The 20,582-nt window shown below is 41.0% G+C and overlaps 4 protein-coding genes across 5 annotated transcripts; all 4 read right to left on the bottom strand.

The window, feature by feature from the left end:
* Positions 1-904: 904 nt before the first annotated feature.
* On the bottom strand, positions 905-5,243 carry LOC132474432 (extracellular calcium-sensing receptor-like). The gene is made up of 6 exons (XM_060075137.1): positions 5,078-5,243; positions 4,654-4,945; positions 3,750-4,510; positions 3,375-3,642; positions 3,179-3,302; positions 905-1,806 (listed from the first exon to the last, which is right to left on the bottom strand). Exons 1-6 carry the CDS (start codon positions 5,209-5,211, stop codon positions 905-907), a joined length of 2,481 nt encoding a protein of 826 aa, XP_059931120.1. The 5' UTR covers positions 5,212-5,243.
* A 777-nt stretch (positions 5,244-6,020) lies between these two features.
* On the bottom strand, positions 6,021-10,141 carry LOC132474433 (extracellular calcium-sensing receptor-like). Its single transcript, XM_060075138.1, has 6 exons — positions 9,645-10,141; positions 9,148-9,436; positions 8,037-8,861; positions 7,716-7,946; positions 7,479-7,602; positions 6,021-7,346 (listed from the first exon to the last, which is right to left on the bottom strand). Exons 1-6 carry the CDS (start codon positions 9,848-9,850, stop codon positions 6,433-6,435), a joined length of 2,589 nt encoding a protein of 862 aa, XP_059931121.1. The 5' UTR covers positions 9,851-10,141; the 3' UTR covers positions 6,021-6,432.
* A 153-nt stretch (positions 10,142-10,294) lies between these two features.
* On the bottom strand, positions 10,295-14,019 carry LOC132474430 (extracellular calcium-sensing receptor-like). 2 transcript variants are annotated; one of them, XM_060075136.1, is made up of 7 exons: positions 13,805-14,019; positions 13,275-13,563; positions 12,680-13,182; positions 12,367-12,640; positions 11,991-12,218; positions 11,572-11,695; positions 10,295-11,205 (listed from the first exon to the last, which is right to left on the bottom strand). In XM_060075136.1, the coding sequence occupies exons 1-7, from the start codon at positions 14,005-14,007 to the stop codon at positions 10,295-10,297; spliced, it is 2,532 nt and encodes an 843-aa protein (XP_059931119.1). In that variant the 5' UTR covers positions 14,008-14,019. The 2 variants fall into 2 exon arrangements, with proteins under 2 accessions (XP_059931119.1, XP_059931118.1); XM_060075135.1 differs by having other exon boundaries at positions 12,367-13,182.
* Positions 14,020-15,793: 1,774 nt separating this feature from the next.
* LOC132474434 (extracellular calcium-sensing receptor-like) lies at positions 15,794-18,998 on the bottom strand. The gene is made up of 6 exons (XM_060075139.1): positions 18,740-18,998; positions 18,339-18,627; positions 17,480-18,232; positions 17,171-17,398; positions 16,850-16,973; positions 15,794-16,695 (listed from the first exon to the last, which is right to left on the bottom strand). Exons 1-6 carry the CDS (start codon positions 18,991-18,993, stop codon positions 15,794-15,796), a joined length of 2,550 nt encoding a protein of 849 aa, XP_059931122.1. The 5' UTR covers positions 18,994-18,998.
* Between the last annotated feature and the right edge of the window lie 1,584 nt (positions 18,999-20,582).

Raw genomic sequence — 20,582 nt, 5'->3', positions numbered from 1 at the left:
GGTCATGAATGAGCTCTCTTCTTCTTGTAGGAGTCATTGCAGAGAGTATACGGGAAGGTTGGCAATCTGCTCCAGTAGTGTCTACATTTGACCTGACCCCATGAATCAGGACAGCCAAGCCGCTATGGAACCATGTAGCATAAGGCTGACTTATGTTCATAAGGAACTTATGGGGGTTGTTTTTTACTCGTACTGTTGGCTACTTTTAATTATGACTGCTATGTCGGGGATGATATGATAGTGGTGCAATTGAAACAACTCAAAGCATACAGTACATGTATTTTAACTGGCTAGATTAAGGCTTTTCTAGTTTTTATTTATTTATTTTATTGTAGCCTTTATTTTTGCCAATCTAGCGTGAAAGACTTTACTGTAACTCAAAGTTGTGTTGGTGAAATTATGCCCGGACAAGCACAGACGTTTCCATGGTTATTTTATTTCGTTACTTTACCCATGTTTTTTTACAAGGAATGAAGTACATGAAAAATATGACATCAAGATAATGTAAATTGCATTAATAATTTACACTGATAATATATTCTTTCTTCAATAATAATTTTTTCACATTAGTATCATTGCAAGCATAAAAACACAGTGGCCCATAATTTAATTTTACATTTTACTAGTAACATCATTCATGGCTTGGTGAAAGGAGATTTGGTATGTTGCCATGATTTTTATATAATTACATAGTTTGCATTATGTGAAATGTGGTCATACTTTAATTACAGTAGTTATTATATATGATATATATTTATGTACATCAACTTCAAAGAAAACCACCTTTCCAATGTTGTTGAATGTATAATGCAATGTCCTCTATAATGTTCTTCGTGTTATCGGGCCCATCAAATGTTTCTCTGTATTTTCTCTGGTGTAAGCAATATAATGTAGCGCTTGGAATCTAACTCTTCTTATCCATCATGTTCTTTTTTGTGTTTCTTTCTGGTTTCAACAATATTATGTAGCATTTTGGGAAAAAAATACAAAATAGTAACCCAAAACTAGAGGCCAGGATGGCAAATATTTCAACAACCACACTGAACTTCCCAGGAGAACTGACATAAGCAGGGATGAAGGTCATCCAGACTGCACAGAATATCAACATGCTGAAGGTGATGAATTTGGCCTCATTGAAGTTATCAGGCAGCTTTCTGGCCAGAAAAGCCAGTATGAAACATAACAAAGCTAAGAGTCCTATGTACCCCAACACAGCCCAGAACCCTATAGGGGATCCTAACGCACATTCTAGAATGATCTTATCTTTAAAATGTCTTAAATTCTTAAACGGATAAGGAGGGTTGGCTGTTAACCAAACAATACAAATCCCAATTTGTATAAAAGTAAAAGCCAGAACAACAATTCTCTGTCGTCTTGGTCCAAACCATTTCATAAGATTACTACCTGGTAGTGTAGCCTTAAATGCCATCAACACAGCAAGAGTTTTCCCCAGAACACAAGAGATACAGAGGACAAAGGTGATCCCAAACGCTGTGTGGCGAAGCATACAGGACCAGTCTGAGGGACGGCCGATGAAGGTCAGAGAACACAGGAAACACAGAGTCAAGGAGAAGAGCAGCAGGAAGCTCAGCTCAGAGTTGTTGGCCTTGACTATTGGAGTATTCCTATGTCTGAAGAAAATGAATGCCACTGTAGCTGTCAAGCAGGCTCCTATCAAGGAAGACAGTGTGAGAATTGATCCCATGATTTCAGTAAATGACAGAAACTCAGTTTCCTTTTTCTCACAATCATCTCTTCTCTCATTGGACCAGAACTCAGGATGACATCGCACACAAGTGATAGAATCTAAAATTCAATAAAATAAGGTATAAATATTAGATTTCATGACAAATTGGAGGAAAGTAGCAACATTGTGTAAAATACATAACACTCTTATGATTATTAAAGGTTCTGTGTGTAGAATTAAGTGGCATAAGGATCGGAATTGACAAATGGAATATAATAATCATAGCTAAGTATGTTTAATTAGCGTTTAATCCCATGGAAATAAGAATTGTTGTGTTTTTGCAACCTTAGAATGCACCCTCTATATCTACACTGAGAAAAGGTCATCTTCAATGGAGCCTTCAACTTTGGACCCGAATGTTACTACAGAAGCCCAGAATTGACAAACAATACTGGAGGTTTTGCATCTTAAATTGACAATCATACCCTATGTTACTTGTAAGCTTTGACCTATACCTTTGTGGACTAAATTAACCTAAACACAATTGTTTAATCTATCAACGATTCCCATCACTTAACATTTGGCAGCATGATGCTGTTACATATGAGGAAATCATTTTTGTAGAACCAACTGACACATTACCGTCAAGTACAGGACCCCGTAACCCTTCCCACCACCTTTGTAAAGGGAGGGGTGGATATTCAGTGGGTGGTAATCTGCAACCTCACCGCTAGATGCCAATAGTTCCTACACACTGGACCTTTAAAATTTAATCTAAATATGCATTGCTTCCTCTAAAGTGTTCTGGATTTGTGATGAGAATCCATGATAGAAATGAGTGTGAAAAACCTTCACTTTTGAACCATCAAAGCGCAATAAAAAAAAATATGATCCACTCTAATTCACTTGAAAAGAGCTTTTGATGCTATTCTAAACCCCATAGCATGTTGATACTTTGCAAGGTAAGAACCAAGATGCAGGTTATAAACAGCTTCAAAAGCCATTTCACATTGTCCTTCAAAACACTTGTTGTCAACACATATGGTCTGTGGAAACAGAAGAATAATAGTAATCTCCAACCAGTTTGGCTGTTTGTTTTCAAGCTACTGACAAATATGAATGCCAATTATAAAATTGTAATCTTATGCATACGTAGATTGTTAGACGATAGATGTTCATGATTGGGATATTTACATTACAGTCATAATGGAAAGATAATCTAACTGTCATGATAAATCACTTGCAGAAGATATGTGCCATAGATGAGTAAATAGAAGTGTCTCAAAGCATTATCTTGTTTGATTTACAGCTGCTGGGTAACATAAAGTGCTAGGCCGTTTAATTATTTAGACTGCTTCACTAATTGCTGATCAAGCTACACTGCCTTTTTGAAACAGTCCATATATAAAGTTATAAGCCTCCCCTGTCTTTAATCTGCTTTGACACTTCTGTGAAAGGGTTCCCTAATTGAACTAAGAGCAATGCTAGTACCTGTCCTGTTACTGACTTCGCCTTCTGCACACGGTATACAGTCATAGCAGCAGACAGGCTTTCCTTTCTGGAGGACCTTGCGAGTTCCCGAATCACAGGTTCCACTGCAGATGGACACCGGTACCTGCATGTGCAAAACATATTTTATAAAGGGGTCTGAGGCCTGGGTTTATTATTGTGCCAAAACAAGTTATACCTTTTTTGAGTTATTTGCCCAATTAAACGTCTTGTTATCTAGATTGAGTTGTTTGTCTTCAGGCAGAGAAGCATCATAGAGACCGATAGTAACAAACTCCACACTGCCATCCTTCTTGGGCTGCCAGTTTATGATGTCATACTTTGCAGCTGGGTCTCCATTCTCATTAAAGTAAACCTCCTCTCCCTCTTTGGTTTTAAAATGAATATTTTTGATATTCTGCAAAATCTGAAAATAAATGCTTGATTTATTATTAATCATATATTTCCTTAAGAGATTTTTTTTTTTCAAACCACGTTTACGTTACATTTATATTATATAGCATTATGTGTTTAACTCACCGTAAATGGATCTGGTGATGCAGTGTTGCTACACTTTTGCCCACAGCCAAGAATATTGTGAAGACTGTGGGCTATTGCATACACTCCTTTATATACATTGTTAAAGATAGGCATAAGTGACATGTCATTGAAGCTATTTTCCAACCCTGCGAGATCTTCATAACCCGTACACTCTTTCTGGCTTCCTGCTGTTTCCTTTGTCTGTTTAAAGCTACAATGAAATGCAGTCTCCCAGAACTGTGTGAACAATTTCTCTCCAGAGGAGTTGAGTGGTTTCACATCCAACATGAACTCTCTCAGCCCAGAGACCTCTGCCTTTGGGATGGCAAGACCAACCGAGCCATCAAGGATGTAGTGACCCTCTGTCGTAGCTGTTACAGAATCTGATATCCAGGCCTCAGTGCCTACCCATTGGTAACCTGTGAGGTTGTGGTGGGCAAACTCCTCAATGAGTATTTCCAAATCAGTGTATGACAGGAAGGTGACAATAACCCGAGAAGTGGAACCCTTAATGATGTCTATTATTCTCTGTATCTTTTCTGATGGATCTGTTCTGAAAAATGAGACTGAGTACTCAAGGCAGATGCCGAGCTGTGTTGCTGTGTCTGTGAATGTGGCCATTCCATTAGTCCCATAGTCATCACTAGATCTGATGGCCCCTACCCAGGTCCAACCAAAGTGCTTGACCATTTGGGCCAGGGCTCTACTCTGGTAGTAGTCACTAGGTATGGTTCTGAGGAAGGATGGATACCGGACTTTGTTGCTAAGACAAGCACATGTTGCAAAGTGGCTAACCTAGGGGATAGAGAGGAACAATATAAAAATAATATTATTATAGATTACAATTTCACGAAGTGATTATAAAAATCGAATTAAAAATGAAATATTTGAAATATTTTCTATGATTAGGCTCGAGATTATTTTATGAAACCCTTTACCAGTGGGATGTAGAAAGGTCCTAAGACGGTGGATATAGCCATGCACGGGGAAGAGGAGGCCTCTCCAATAATGGCAGGGACAGAGCCACGACAAGGATTCTCTGACAAGGAGGCTGTTTCCTCATTAACATCCGTCAAAGCCAGCGCCACTCTCACAGATCGGGCAATTGAACCACATGTATCATACATCATATATCCCAGTGTAATGCCGGGCAGAAGGTCGGTGCTGTTGTTTATCTCTTCAATTGCAAATAGCATCGCCTGGGCATACTGGAACGCTCTGAAATTAAGACTTGAATCAAATGGTTAAGGATCCAAATACGCATTTAGTTCCACCCCATATGACTCTAAATTTGCTGTGAAACTTTGAATGATGAAATACAATGTATATGTACGTATATAGACATTCAACATTTTTTATTACCTAGTGCACTGCAGTGGTAGGGGTCTGTGCGCGTAGGTCAACTCCACAGTCTTCCACTTGCTCTGGAAGGAGAAGATTCCACCCAAGATGACGTCTCCAGTCTTGAAGAGCTGGGGCTCCTCTGGCTCCCCCATCAGGCTGCACACTCGCTCCTCAGACTTGGAGAAAGACGCCACGAGCAAAAGCTGTAGAAGAGCCAAACCCTGCTCCGACCACCTCTGTGTGGAGAGCATTACTAACATGGGTGGCATCACATGCAGCAAAGAACAAAGCATACACAGCATTGGCCTTTATAGGGAGTTTGATGCATGATGTATTGGGACAATAATCCTAATCTGTATGGTGTGTGTGTGTGTGTGTGTGTGTGTGTGTGTGTGTGTGTGTGTGTGTGTGTGTGTGTGTGTGTGTGTGTGTGTGTTTGTGTGTGTGTGTGTGTGTGTGTGTGTGTGTGTGTGTGTGTGTGTGTGTGTGTGTGTGTGTGTGTGTGTGTGCATGCACATGCATTAATTTGTGTGAGGTCACGAATGAGCTCTCTTCTTCTTGTATGAGTCGTTGTAGAGAGCATGTAGGGAAGGTTGGCAATCTGCTCCAGTAGTGTCTACATTTGACCTGACCCCATGAATCAGGACAGCCAAGCCGCTATGGAACCATGTAGCATAAGGCTGACTTATGTTCATAAGGAACTTATGGTGGTTGTTTTTTACTCGTACTGTTGGCTACTTTTAATTATGACTGCTATGTCGGGGATGATATGATAGTGGTGCAATTGAAACAACTCAAAGCATACAGTACATGTATTTTAACTGGCTGCCGCTAGAATCGTGCTTTTCTAGTTTTAATTTATTTATTGTATTGTAGCCTTTATTTTGGCCAATCTAGCGTGAAAGACTTTACTGTAACTCAAAGTTGTGTTGGTGAAATTATGCCCCAACAAGCACAGACGTTTCCATGGTTATTTTATTTCGCTACTTTACCCATGTATTTTTACAAGGAATCAAGTACATGAAAAATATGACATCAAGATAATGTAAATTGCATTAATAATTTACACTGATAATATATCCTTTCTTCAATAATATTTTTTGCACATTACTATCATTGCAAGCATAAAAACACAGTGGCCCATAACTTAATTTTACATTTTACTAGTAACATCATTCATGGCTTGGTGAAAGGATATTCGTTATGTTGCCATGACTTTTATATATAGTTATATAGTTTGCACTATGTGAAATGTGGTCATACTTTAATTACAGTAGTTATTATATATGATATATATTTATGTACATCAACTTCAAAGAAAAACACATTTCCAATGTTGTTGAATACAGTGTGTTTATATAATGCAATGTCATCTATAATGTTCTTGGTGTTATCTGGCCCATCAAATGTTTCTTTGTATTTTTCTCTGGTGTAAGCAATATAATGTAGCACTTGGGAAGAAAAATACAAAATAACAACCCATAGCTTGAAGCTAGAATTGCAAATATCTCCACAGCTACAGTGAACTTCCCAGGAGAACTGACATAAGCAGGGATGAAGGTGATCCAGACTGCACAGAATATCAACATGCTGAAGGTGATAAATTTTGCCTCATTGAAGTTATCAGGCAGCTTTCTGGCCAGAAAAGCCAGTATGAAACATAACATAGCTAGGAGTCCTATATACCCCAACACAGCCCAGAACCCTATAGGGGATCCTAGGGCACATTCTAGTATGATCTTATCCATATAGGTTTCCATATTCTTAATGGGATATGGAGGATTAATTGTTAACCAAAGAATACAAATCAAAACCTGTATGAGAGTGAAAGCCAATACACTGAGTCTCTGCTGAGTTGGACCAAACCATTTCATAACATTACTACCGGGTAATGTAGCCCTGAAGGCCATTAGCACCACTATAGTTTTCCCCAGAACACAAGAGATACAGAGGACAAAGGTGATCCCAAAAGCTGTGTGGCGAAGCATACAGGACCAGTCTGAGGGACGGACGATGAAGGTCAGAGAACACAGGAAACACAGAGTCAAGGAGAAGAGCAGCAGGAAGCTCAGCTCAGAGTTGTTTGCCCTGACTATTGGAGTCAGTCGGTAGTGGTAAAATATCAGTGCTATGGTTATCGACAAACAGGCTCCAAACACAGAAAATGTTACTAATAAAATACCCATGAGTTCTCTGAAGGTTAGAAACTCAATAGCTTTCAAATCACAGTTATTTCTCTTCGTGTTGGACTTGTACTCAGGAGGGCATTTGTCACATTTCACTGCATCTGAAAGCATAGATATATTTAAGCTGCACAGTAGAGACAACCTCAGAGACACCAGTACAGTGCTAGCAGGGATTCGGCCCAACAGAAACATGATGAAGGCTAAGGAAAAGGCAAGGAATCCTGCTGTCTCACTTGTGCTGTTGCTGAACTCCCCGTCAGCACAGGGGATGCAATCAAAACAGCAGATAGCTTTTCCCTTGACGAAAGCCCTCCGAGTCCCTGGTAGACAGCTCTCACTGCATATAGATCGGGGAACCTGCACCACAATAACCCAAGATCAGTCATGTTAAAATGGAAAACAATGATTAAAATTCAATGAGACTTATTGATGATGTATCATGTCGTAATTCAATCTAAGAGTTATCCTGCCTGTGTCTGTTGACCAGCCCAGACAGCGCTGACAGCTGGCTTCATTTTAAACTGCTGGCCCTCAGCTTGCGAGGCGTCGTAGTCGCCAATTGTTTCAAATCGGATGTAGCTGGATTCATCCATCTGCCAGTTCACCAGGGCGTAGCGGGCCGCTGGGTCTCCCATGTCATCAAAAGACACAGTCTCACCGATCTTAGTGGTGAAGTTCACCTGCGTCAGGTAATGCAGCACCTGCAGATAAGCATTTGCATCGTTACTGCTTTAGGATTCTCAACATTAAATTGCACTACAGGAAAATTGTAAACAGTACATAAAGCACACCTGCCATGGTTCTACGTTGCCCCTGTCTGCACATGAGTTGTTCTCAAAGGGACCCTTTGCATCTTGGCAGGTGAGCAACTGGTGCAATGCATGGGCTACAGCATATGTGGCCTTGTAGATATTATTCAGCAGACTAGCATCGGATACATCTGTGAAGCGGGATTGTGTCTCCCGTAGAGACTCCTTCCCGCTGCAGGATGTGACTAAATCCTGGGCCGGAGCTTCGGCCCCAGGAATGAGTGTGCAGCTGAACACATTCTCCCACAGCTCCACCAGCCCCTGGTCATACGGCTGTGTAGATGGCCTGCTATTGACCAGGAACTCCTGTAGTCCAGGGACATGAGCATTGTGTGCAGCAAAACCAACAGCACCCTGCACCACAGCATAGTTCACTGGGGAAGCAATGTAACGGTATGTTATCCAGCCCTCACTGCCCACCCACTGAAGTCCGGTCACATTCTGGAGGTACAGCTCTTTAATGAGGATGTCTAGATCAGTGCCATCGGCAAATGCAACTATAACCTTAGAGGACGACTTTTTGATGATGTCTACCACCTTCAGGAACCACTTCCTTGGGTCAGTTCTGTAAATGGGCAATGAGTACTCGACACATACACCTTCCTTTTTAGCTGCCTTCAGGAAGGTAGCCATTCCACCATTCCCATAGTCGCTGTTTGTTCGGATCGCCCCTACCCAGGTCCAACCAAAGTGCTTCACAAGCTTTGCCAGTGCTTGGCTCTGGTAAAGGTCACTGGGGATAGTTCTGAAGAAGGACTCATATTCTTTTCTGTTGCTAAGGCATGCACAGGTGGCTGAATGACTTATCTGAAACACATATTAGATAGACAAGCCAATTTTCCTCATGAGTATTTTCAACACCATAACAATGCTTTTTTCCTCTGGCAAAACACGTTATGAAGCATTCACATATGTTAGTAAGCAAGAAACGTATCTAAGAACAATGTTTAATCAGCCTGAGATGGGGAGAGTGAAGGGGAAGAGGATTTAAAGAGAGGGAGCCAGAAAGAGACACAAAGGGAAAGAGAAATCTCATGATAGATGTTTTACCATTTTAGTTCATTCACTTCGAACCCTTGACACACTAACTCACCACAGGTATATGGAAGGCCCCCATGGTGCTCGCTATACCTATAGTGGAGGTGGAGGTGGTTTCTCCAATGACTGCCTGAACAGTTAGCTTCTTGCAGCTGCCTTCCCCTTCCATACCATTCCATCCGTTCATTAGGTTGAGAGAGGCTCTGACAGAGAGAGGGATGCTCGGGCAAGAGTCAAAGATGCTATAGCCCAGCGTTATCCCTGGAAGCAGCTCAGAGCTGTTGTTGATCTCCTCTATAGCAAACATCATGGTGTATGCATATTGTAGTTCACCTGGATCCAGTCTGTGAATCATTTCCAAAACGAATACATGAGATGAGAAATGTTGATTGTGACATTCACTGTTACATTCATGTTACATTCAGGGTTACAAAAATGTACCCCTGGATGATTATTTCTGACATTAGTGAATTCATTCTGCAGCAAAAGCAGGGCAATATGTCATCCCGCATAAATCACATTCTATAATATCAATGCATCACATTTTCTTACCCATTACATTGCACGCTTCCCGGGTCAACCTGGAAAGATGGGTTGACACTGACTGGATTCTGATGGAAGGAGAAAATGCCTCCTATGTTGATGTCCCCTTCCTTTGAAAACTGAGAGAGTTCTTTAGTGCCGTATGTTCGACAGACGGATTCCTTGCCTCTGACAGCCAGCAGAGAGAGAAGCAGCAGGTTCGCTAACTGCAGCATCGCTAGCTTTCTGTGTATACCTCCTATAGAGGGAGCTGTTCATCAAATCCCTCAAGTCTAAGCGTTTTATATTCTATTCCTTGATTGGCACAACACTTTGGGGAATTCATTTAAACGTCAGTGACTGTCAGTGTTTTCCTCACCGATGATGATGATGATGACATATGTTGTGGCATTAGCAGAATCCATTGATAGGCCTATTCCATTCGCCATGCTCATTTTCCAATTAAATAACTGCCGTCAATCAATCTATAGTCCATGGCGATGTCAATAGAGACTTAATTGGTTTGAATTTCATTATAACATTTAGATAAGTCTGGTATACATTTGAAAATATTTGAAACGGCTGTTCATTGTGCACACAGTTAACATCACACTGATATATATATGATCTTTCATTGTTTAATACTGCTAATTCAATCAAGTCTAGTGTTTAATATTGGGTTACAGTGATTTCCGCTGGGTTTTTCCCATCATATTCATTTTGGTATTCCTCTCTGGTTTAAGAAGTAAGATATAAAGTTTTGGAGCAAATATGCAAAAAAGCAATCCAAAGCTTGAGGCCAGAATTGCAAATATCTCCACAGCTACGGTGAACTTCCCAGGAGAACTGACATAAGCAGGGATGAAGGTGATCCAGACTGCACAGAATATCAACATGCTGAAGGTGATGAATTTGGCCTCATTGAAGTTATCAGGCAGCTTTCTAGCCAGAAAAGCCAGTATGAAACATAACAAAGCTAGGAGGCCTATATACCCCAAAACAGCCCAGAACCCTATAGGGGATCCTAGGGCACATTCTAGGATGATCTTTTCGCTAGACTGCTCAGTATTTCTGTATGGAAATGGTGGGGCCAGAGTTAACCATAACACACACACCATAACCTGTACTAAGATACAACCAAAAACACTGGTTCTTTGTATTGGCAATGAGCACTGAGGAACTGTATTTTTGGGCAGTTTTGCCTTGAAGGCTACCACGACTGCTACAGTCTTTGCCAGGACACAAGACATGCACATTGAAAAGGTGATCCCGAAAGCTGTGTGGCGAAGCATACAGGACCAGTCTGAGGGACTGCCAATGAAGGTCAGAGAACACAGGAAACACAGAGTCAAGGAGAAGAGCAGCAGGAAGCTCAGCTCAGAGTTACTCGCTTTTACCAGAGGTGTGTGTCGAAAGTGGAAGAAGACCACTGACACGATCAAGGTTAAACTTGTTCCAAACAATGATATAGCAGTGAGGAGGGCTCCCATAGTTTCTTCAAAAGACAGGAACTCAACCACCTTGGGGACACACAGGCTGTGGTCTTCATTTGACCAGAATTGCAACAAACACTTGTTGCATTCTGCAGAATCTGAAAGCAAAGCACTAATTTTAGAGTTATTACATTTTACAAATACATTGACTTGCCATGCATTTCAGATGCCGATCGTTAACAAGCAGGTAGGGGACAGCCATTTTGCTAAATGATGGCCACAGTCAGGCTGCAAGAATGTAGTTTCAAATACAGATATCAAAAAACTTGAGGGACAGTATCCTTCCCGTTAGTATTAACAGATCCCAGAATCACATTTTGAAAACCTATGGGAAAATATTTAATTATATGAATGTAAAGTACATATTTTGAATATGCATCATACAACACATTCTGAACACAAATATTCAATCATATTTGTGTGTTTTGTCGTATGCAAGTCGTCACCTGCCGAGGAAGTCTTACCAGTGGCATTGCTGATCTCTCCGGCACCGCAGGGAATGCAGGAGAAGCAGCAGACAGGTTTCCCTTTAATCGTAGCCTGCCGGAAACCTTTCAAACAGCTGGCACTGCACACAGACTGAGGTCTCTGCAACATCACCACAACAACACTGCTCAGCCTGGCTTCATATATTTCACATGGATAAAAAGCATTACTGTCATATTATTATACTAATAAGTGTAATTTTAATTGTTCAAACATTTATGCTATATATAGTATATACTACGATTATTAGCCTAACACTTATATCAACTATTATTTTATATTTTGTATGCACACAAGCACTAAAAAAAATGGATTATACAAAGTATTTGTCATGTATTTTTGGAGAACTTGAAAAAACAAGATATAAATTAATAAATATATACAATTAAAGACCTACTTCTCTAGATTCAGCAGCCCATGTGATGTTAATGCCATTCATAGTGAATTGCTTTTTATTTGGTAATGAGGCCTCGTAGTTCCCTACTGTAACAAACATTGGCTCGCCGGCTCGGTTCCTCTGCCAGTTCACCAGTTCATACATGGCCGCTGGATCTCCGTTCTGATCAAAATATACCCTTTCCCCTGACTTCAGAGAGAAGTTCACCTCCTTCAGGTATTTCAATACCTAAAAGAACAATTTACATCAAACATTGACATGAAAAAATAATGTGAATGTTACGAAAATGTACAAGTTGAATATATGATGAAATAACATATCTTATGCAGATGCTTATATTAATAGATGTGTCTGTGTTACATCTGTGTCATCTCACCTGCACTCTCTTTGAATTGTTTGTCCATGTACATGATGGATTGACATTGCCCCCTGTCTTTTCACAGTTTAACATGTTATGAATGGTGTGGGCCACAGCATATACTGCTTTATACACATTGTTAGATATCCGTAACTCTGACACATCAGTGTACGGATTACCGATGTTTTCTAGTTTCTCTGATCCAGAGCACTGCCTGTCATTGGCCTGGTTTTCCAAGTCGCTGTCGAATTTGCAGTCAAACATCGTCTCCCAGAACTCTTTAAGTAGGCTGCTCTGAGAGTCTTGACTCGGGCTCACCCGTAGCAAGAACTCTTTCAACCCTGAAATGTTTGACTTCCTAATGGTGAACCCCAGCGATCCGGTCAGGATGGCGGTGTTTCTCTGGGTGGCCAGGTGGCCGGCCGTGATCCAGGACTCGCTGCCCACCCACTGCAGACCTGTCAGGTTCTGCTTCACCGCTTCTTCAATCAGGATGTCCATCTCTCCCTGAGCGAGGAAGGCCACCAGCACCCTGGTGGTTCCTCGGCGGATCACACTGACCACCCGGGCCACCTTCTCTCTGGTGTCCAGTCTGGAGATGGTTTCTGAATACTCGATGCAGACCCCCTCCAGACGGGCAGCGTCTGCAAAGGCAACCATGCCGTTGTTGCCATAGTCGTTGTCACTCCGGACCGACCCCACCCAGGTCCAACCAAAGTGTTTGACCAGCTTTGCCAGTGCTCGGCTCTGGTAGTAGTCACTCGGTATGGTCCTAAAGAAGGTAGGGTACTTGGTTTTATCACTCAGACAGGCGCATGTCGCAAAATGGCTGATCTAAATAGGAAATGAGAAGGAAAATAACGAGGAAAATAAATGTTTACGATACAATGGTAACAGTTTGATGAATATCAATTATAAACATTTACCACTGGTATCTGGAACGCCCCTAATGTTCTGAGCATGATAATGGTGGAGGAAGATTCAGAGGCTCCTATGACTGTATGAATAGAGGACTTTTCAGAGCAGGTTTTCCCATACGTTGTGTCATTTCCATTAAGCAGAGCCATCGCCACACGCATAGATGCCATGATGGAGCCACAGCTGTCAAACACTTTGTAGCCCAGTGTGACGTTAGGGAGTAGAGAGCTGCTATTGTTGATTTCCTCAATAGCAAAGATCATTGTTTGTACAAAACGAAACTCTCTGAAGTTAATCCTGTAAACCAAGGAAAACCATAACAGAAGTTATAGGACAATAAAAGCATACAGTCAATATTGGACTTCTCAAACGATCTCAGAGCTGCACCACCATGTCTTGAAAAGAGTGCAGAGCATCTATCGCAGTCAGGAAATGTAAAGCAGATTTTATTTTTTAAATATTATTTAATTGTATCTAAACTGTTGCTTTAAGAATGCACCTGGAAGAGGATAGACCATATAGTAAGCCCATATAGTACCTGGAACAGGTTAGAGAATTTGGAGTGTCTGTGAAGGAGAGCAGAGGACTGGAGATCTGGCTATGGATGGAGAAGACCCCTCCAATAGTGACGTCTCCTTCCTTAGACAGCAAGCAATGCTCTGGGCTCCTCAGCATCTGACAGAGTGGATCTCCATCTTCTTCCCCAAAGGCTCCTAGGATCCCAAGCAGAAGGAGCAGCATTGTAACGTTGAACAGTATCGCTGTGAACACAGTCCAATCAATGGACACACGCTGCAATCGCATCAAATAGAATGTTATGCATGTTTAACACTAAAGCTTTATACACATTTGTGAACGTCGATGACATCCGGTTGGCGAGGGGCCAAAACAGAGCTCAATGACGTCCAATAGTTCCTGCTGTTCCCTTAAAGGAAACGTGGCCGCCATTTTCTTTGTTACGCGGCCGCTGCTGTGGAAACAGTTACAACCGTTTCTAATTTACAATTTTTTTAAGCGGAGGCAATCAAATCATATTTGAATCAATCTAATAATTTTTTGTTGTTATATTTTTGTGTCCGATCATTGATTTATTTCGTAAGAAGCAGTGTAATAAGTAGGATAATGTACGGCGCGCCTACATTATTTTTAAATTAACCCTGAAAGGGTGAATGAAGATACTGCATCCCCCTTCAGGGTTTATTTGTTTAATGATAGCGCTATAGTGCACCGTCACTGAAGATTTAGTAGAGTTACAGTTGGGGGGAAAGATGCACCGGAAAGGTTTTAGTGAAAGTGTACACATTCTTTGCACTATTATATTTTATTGTTTATTTTTAGATTGGGCCTAGTACATTTTTTTTATCTGTTGTGCACTTTATTGTTTACTTGTCTATATCTGTTGTGCCTGTGCACTTTAGCTCTTTCACCGTGGGATGGTGAGAAATATATTTTTGATTGCTTTGTATGTTTGTTACAAATTGACGACAAAGCTGACAATGAATTCGACTTTGACTTTTTTTATTTTTTTATTTTGTAAAACGCTTTGGCAGTAAATCTTTCATTGATTCAATGGGAACAGCACCAAAAAGCAGTACTGCCTTGACAAGTCTGTGTGCGACTTGGCCATATTAGTGGCCCTTATTGGCTTATTATGATATCTTAGATATCTCAATGGTATGTTTGAACGTATTTGTCAGTGCTTTTATTTTCTTTCATTTTGTTTTTGAGTCGGTTGAAATGTGAAGCGTTTGACGATCATCGAAGATTTTAATAGTTAATGGAGTCTGATTGAGGGACCAGTTATTAATGTTTTATCGTGAAAAGGTATCGGTATCTATATAAAAAATTATCACAAAATATGTAGAATACACATATTCTGTATAACTTAAGGTTTACAGGGGTTACACACACAGAGACACAGAGAAACACACAGATAAACACACAAACACATGCACAAACACACAAACACACACGCACACACACACACACACACACACACACACACACACACACACACACACACACACACACACACACACACACACTGACATTTGTGAATTGATTAATGCTCAAATTGACCATGGCCAGTTATCACAGTGCGTCAATCTATGGCAGGGAGATGGAGAGAGGCTCCCTTCCTCTTGTTTCTGATGTTGTATGATGTAACTTGAAGCAGCTTGATAATTTGATTAATTGTATGTACTCGCATGATCTTTCACTTTTTGGTAGCATCGTCATGGTCGAATGCACTTATTTTGATTCACTTTTGACAAAGTAACGACATTACATTGATATAATGTCATGTTCATGTTTCTTTTAGTTTTTGTGCAATTTAATAACTTTGAACGTTCGTTTCATTGAACTTAAAAAAACATGATAAATATTTAAATCAACATCTGATACTGTTTCATGTATTTATTCTACAATTATTTCAGAATAAAAAAGAACAATATTCAAAAGCGAGAAGTAAGGAAAATTTGAAATAATATTTAATTTAAGATATATAGTCATATCTTTATTGAGGTATTTATTTACCTTTTGCCATCATGTGTTTCTTTGTGTTCAGTTCTGGCTTGAATAAAATAATGAAGCATTTTGGGGCAAATACACATACAAGTAACCCATAACTTGAAGCTAGCATAGCAAATATTTCCACAGCTACAGTGAACTTCCCCGGAGAACTGACATAAGCAGGGATGAAGGTGATCCAGACTGCACAGAATATCAACATGCTGAAGGTGATGAATTTGGCCTCATTGAAGTTATCAGGCAGCTTTCTGGCCAGAAAAGCCAGTATGAAACATAACAAAGCTAGGATTCCTATGTACCCCAAAACAGCCCAGAACCCTATAGGGGATCCAAGGGCGCATTCTAGAATGATCTTATCCATATAGATTTCCATATTTTTAAAGGGATAGGGAGGGTTGATTGTTAACCAAAGTATACAAATTACAACCTGTATGAGAGTGAAAGCCAATACACTCAGTCTCTGCTGAGTTGGACCAAACCATTTCATAACATTACTGCTAGGTAGTGTAGCTCTGAAGGCCATCAACACCACTATAGTTTTCCCCAGAACACAAGAGATACAAAGGACAAAGGTGATCCCAAACGCTGTGTGGCGAAGCATACAGGACCAGTCTGAGGGACGGCCGATGAAGGTCAGAGAACACAGGAAACACAGAGTCAAGGAGAAGAGCAGCAGGAAGCTCAGCTCAGAGTTGTTGGCCCTGACTAAAGGCGTGTCCTTATTGATCAAAAACAAGTTTGCCACAATTATAGTTATAAATACCCCAAACAAAGAAAAAAACACCAGTACTATCCCCATTACTTCTGTAAAAGTTAGGAACTCAACGGTTTTCAGAACACATTTATCTCTGTTTTCACTTGACCAGAAATCTTCAGGGCACTTTGTGCAACCATTAGAATCTGCAATGACAATGTGACTCGTCACGTGGTAGGATTCATCAAAAGAAAACATGTATTATAGACCGTACCATGGCGCACTTCAGTATTATGCATAGGGTTACACAAACAAAGGACATGTGCTTTACAGGTATTTCATGGTGTGTGATATGCATACCTGTTGTGTTGCTGATTTCACCCTCAGCACAAAGTATACAGTCATAGCAGCACACTGGCTTCCCTTTCTGGAGGACCTTGCGAGTTCCAGGGGGACAGCTTTCACTGCACACTGACACAGGCAACTTTCAAAGACAAGAGGAGGGAGATTTTGAGTCAAAATTATTATTTCTCTGTTGACATATTAAGGCGAATCTGTGTGGCTAATGGCCACTGTATATTTGCTATTTATTTATTTAGTGTACACCTTATCACATGCATCCCTGTGTATACTATCCATATATGTAACAATCTAAACAATATATGAACAATATATATCTGCCTCTGTCTTTCCACCAGGCCACATTATGTCCTTGTTCCTGAGGACAAACTTTTCTCCAGGAGGTAATGAGGCGTCGTAGTAGCCGACCGGTTTAAACTCGACCGAGCCATCGGCCCCACGCTGCCAGTTCACCACCTCATACCGGGCCACGGCTGCGCCTGTGCTGTCAAACCACACCTGATCCCCGTTCTTTATGGTGAAATTGACCATCTGTAATGCTTCCACTACCTAGGAGAAGAGAATGGATTGTGTTGATATTTCTTTTTTTGTCAGGGGTGAAAATCTATTTGCACATCCAATGTCCTTTACCTGCCAGGGATGCACTTTAATCATCTTGTCGCACCCACTGACGTTTTTGCATTTGAGTAAACGGTGCAGAGAATGAGCCACAGCATAGATGGCCTTGTAGATGTTAGCAGAGTATCTAAGCTCAGGCACATCATCATTGTAATCCTTTGTCTCAATCAGATCAAGGTTGTCTTTACATTGTGTATCCATTACAATTTCACTGTTTGGCTGTGTGCATGGAAAGGCAGATTCCCAGAACCCTTTAATCACAAAATCCGAAAAGCCACTGATATTAGCTTTCTGCACAGCGAAACCAAGGGACCCTCCTAACACACTGAAGCTGGTGGGGGTCACCAGACTGTCAGCAGTGATCCAGGCCTCCACACCAATGAACTGCAAGCCTGTGATATTGTGGACGCTCAGCTGCTCTAAAAGGTTATTCATTTCCACGTGGGCTAAGAAGCCAACAATCACTCTGGCCGTACTCTTGCGAATAACTTCCACCACTTTCTTGAGCTTCTCTGGTTCCGTCCTGTGGAACTTCTCTGTGTACTCCACACATACCCCTTCCTCCCGCGCGGCGGCGAGGAAGATGGCCATGCCGTTGTTGCCATAGTCACTGTCACTGTTGACCGCCCCCACCCAGCTCCAGCCAAAGTGTTTGACCAGCTGGGCCAGAGCCCGGCTCTGGTAGAGGTCGCTGGCGATGGTGCGGAAGAAAGAGGGATATTCTGTCCTACTACTCAAACACTCACACGTGGCCGAGTGACTGATCTGAAGAAGGAGGGAAAAAAAAAAACGCAAGGAAAGGTTGATTAGTGTGAACGTGGTTTCAGCAGTTCTCGGTAAAGCACAGATTTGAACGGAGGTGCAAACCTACCACGGGTAGTTTGAAAGGTCCGGTGGTGCGTGACAGAACAATAGTCGAGGATGATTCAGACTCTCCAATGATAGCGTGCACAGCAGATTGACCGGAGCAGGCGCTTTCCGAAGTCGCGTCAGCGCCGTTCATGAGGGCCATGGCGGCACGCATTGAGGATAATGTGGAGCCACAGTTATCATAGATACGATATCCAATAGAAACATTGGGAAGAAGATAGTCACTGCTATTTATCTCCTCAATGGCAAAGATCATAGTTTGTGCAAATCGAAACTCTCTCAGATTCAAACTGTAAAATAAATGATTCATAAAGTGCTTGATTATTCTATTAAATCACAATATAACCACATTCATCTGTTTAGAGTCATTTTTGCAATTGATACAGGGAAATCATACGATACCTTGAGCATGTAAGCCGAGTGGGTGTGTCTGTAAAGGACAGTAGTGGCTGAGTGATTTTGCTGTGGATAGAAAAGGCTCCTCCAATGGTAACATCTCCTTCTTTGGACAGGAGAGGGGACTCTGGACTGCCCAGTATCTTACATAGGGGTGTCTTGCTCTGTGCTTCGATTGCTCGCACCACCCAAAGGATAACTAGCACTAGCATCACTAGTGACAGTTTAAAAGTCATGCGAAAGTGACCACACTTACACATCAAGTCGAGCCAAGTTCAACCTGGTCATGTTGGTCTCTATAATGTCAACTTATAACCTTGAAGGTTGCCATGGTCACTTGGCAGCCAATCAGGGAGACCGGTTGGATGAGACAGTCTCAACAGGACGTGGCAGACATTGGAATATCATTGTGATACAACAAGAATGCATGATTTACAAAGTTCTCTCACATAGCCTGTTGAGTATCATGTACTTTTGACGGAAACTTTTGGTTAATATTTTGAAGTGTAAAGCAACCTAAAAACGGGTTTGATTCCTTGAATACAACTTTGCAATTTTGGATAATTGAATTGAATATCTAAAGATAACATAATTAACCCCAACCCCAGCAATTAAGGGGGAATTATAATGATGACGCCCATTCTTGTCCTTATGTCAATAGTGTCATCCCTGTCATTTCCGACAAATAAATGGTTCTATATTTATAGAAGGCAAAGTGATGCTATTCATGCACATCATGCATTCAACCATTTGAGCAGCTATGTTTCCTATATTTGATCTGTATAGGTGACAGAGATTATTGATAATTGAGGGTTACTATATCTGTATGTTATCAATTATCTTTTCATAGAAAACATTTTTATGATGAAGAAAAACTTAAAACAGGAATGCCATATTGTATTTCCAGCATCTCCAGGTTGAAACAGGAGTTGGCCTTATCCTGTCCGGGGCAAGTGCAATGGCTCGCAGAAGTTCCCTTGGAAATATGTCCTCTGATCTCTGTGTCTTGATGGCCAGAAGTTATGAGCTACCTTCAAGATGTGACATTGCGGTATCTCCATCACCACCAGTACATGGTCTGGGACAATCTGTGATGCTGTGAACATCATTGTGGTGGCCCGAACCTGCAGATTTATTCTCCACAACATCTGCAGGATCTGGCCCTTCCTCAAGAGAGAAGCAGGACCGTAGTTTCGCTCACCAGCTTCCACAAGAGGCTCAAGACTCACTCGAGTTCACCTAGACACTGCGTAGCCTCCTCCCTAATAAAACACGCAACAGGGATATCTTTAGGCCTACCATCCCCAAACCTTCATCCTCTCCCACAAAGTACAAAGAACATAAAAAAGGTATTCAGCACTAACTCATACAAGGAATATGGATCCTATAAAATTATATTGGAAAAGAACAAGTTCTGTAGTTCTGCACAAAATATACCAAATATAACACTGCAGGAGAGCTGGGATACATAATAATATGGGAAGTATTTTTAAAATGTATTGTTGCAAACAGATCTTGTTGCATCATCTTGAATGATGCAAAACAATATTGACATGTCAATACAAGTATGTGCTTAATTTTACCACAAACTGTCAATATTTTTTTGGGGAGATTTCCATTTGGATACGTGCATTATATTTACAATTTTGACAGTGAGGAAAAATAAACAATTAGTCCAACACACCTGAGTTAGCAAGCTACTGGCCCATGTAATTTTTAATTGGATGTTATTGTTAGTTTTCAGCTGTGGAGCTGTTTAATGGTTTGTTTGTATCGCTTTTTAGCCTTGCCTAATTAAAAATGAACTCTGTTTGCATCTGTGTTGACATGTATCTCATCTAACGCTTGA

Source organism: Gadus macrocephalus, chromosome 16 (genome assembly GCF_031168955.1).
Source record: "Gadus macrocephalus chromosome 16, ASM3116895v1".
Lineage (NCBI taxonomy): Eukaryota > Metazoa > Chordata > Actinopteri > Gadiformes > Gadidae > Gadus > Gadus macrocephalus.
This window is presented reverse-complemented; position numbering and strand designations above follow the sequence as displayed.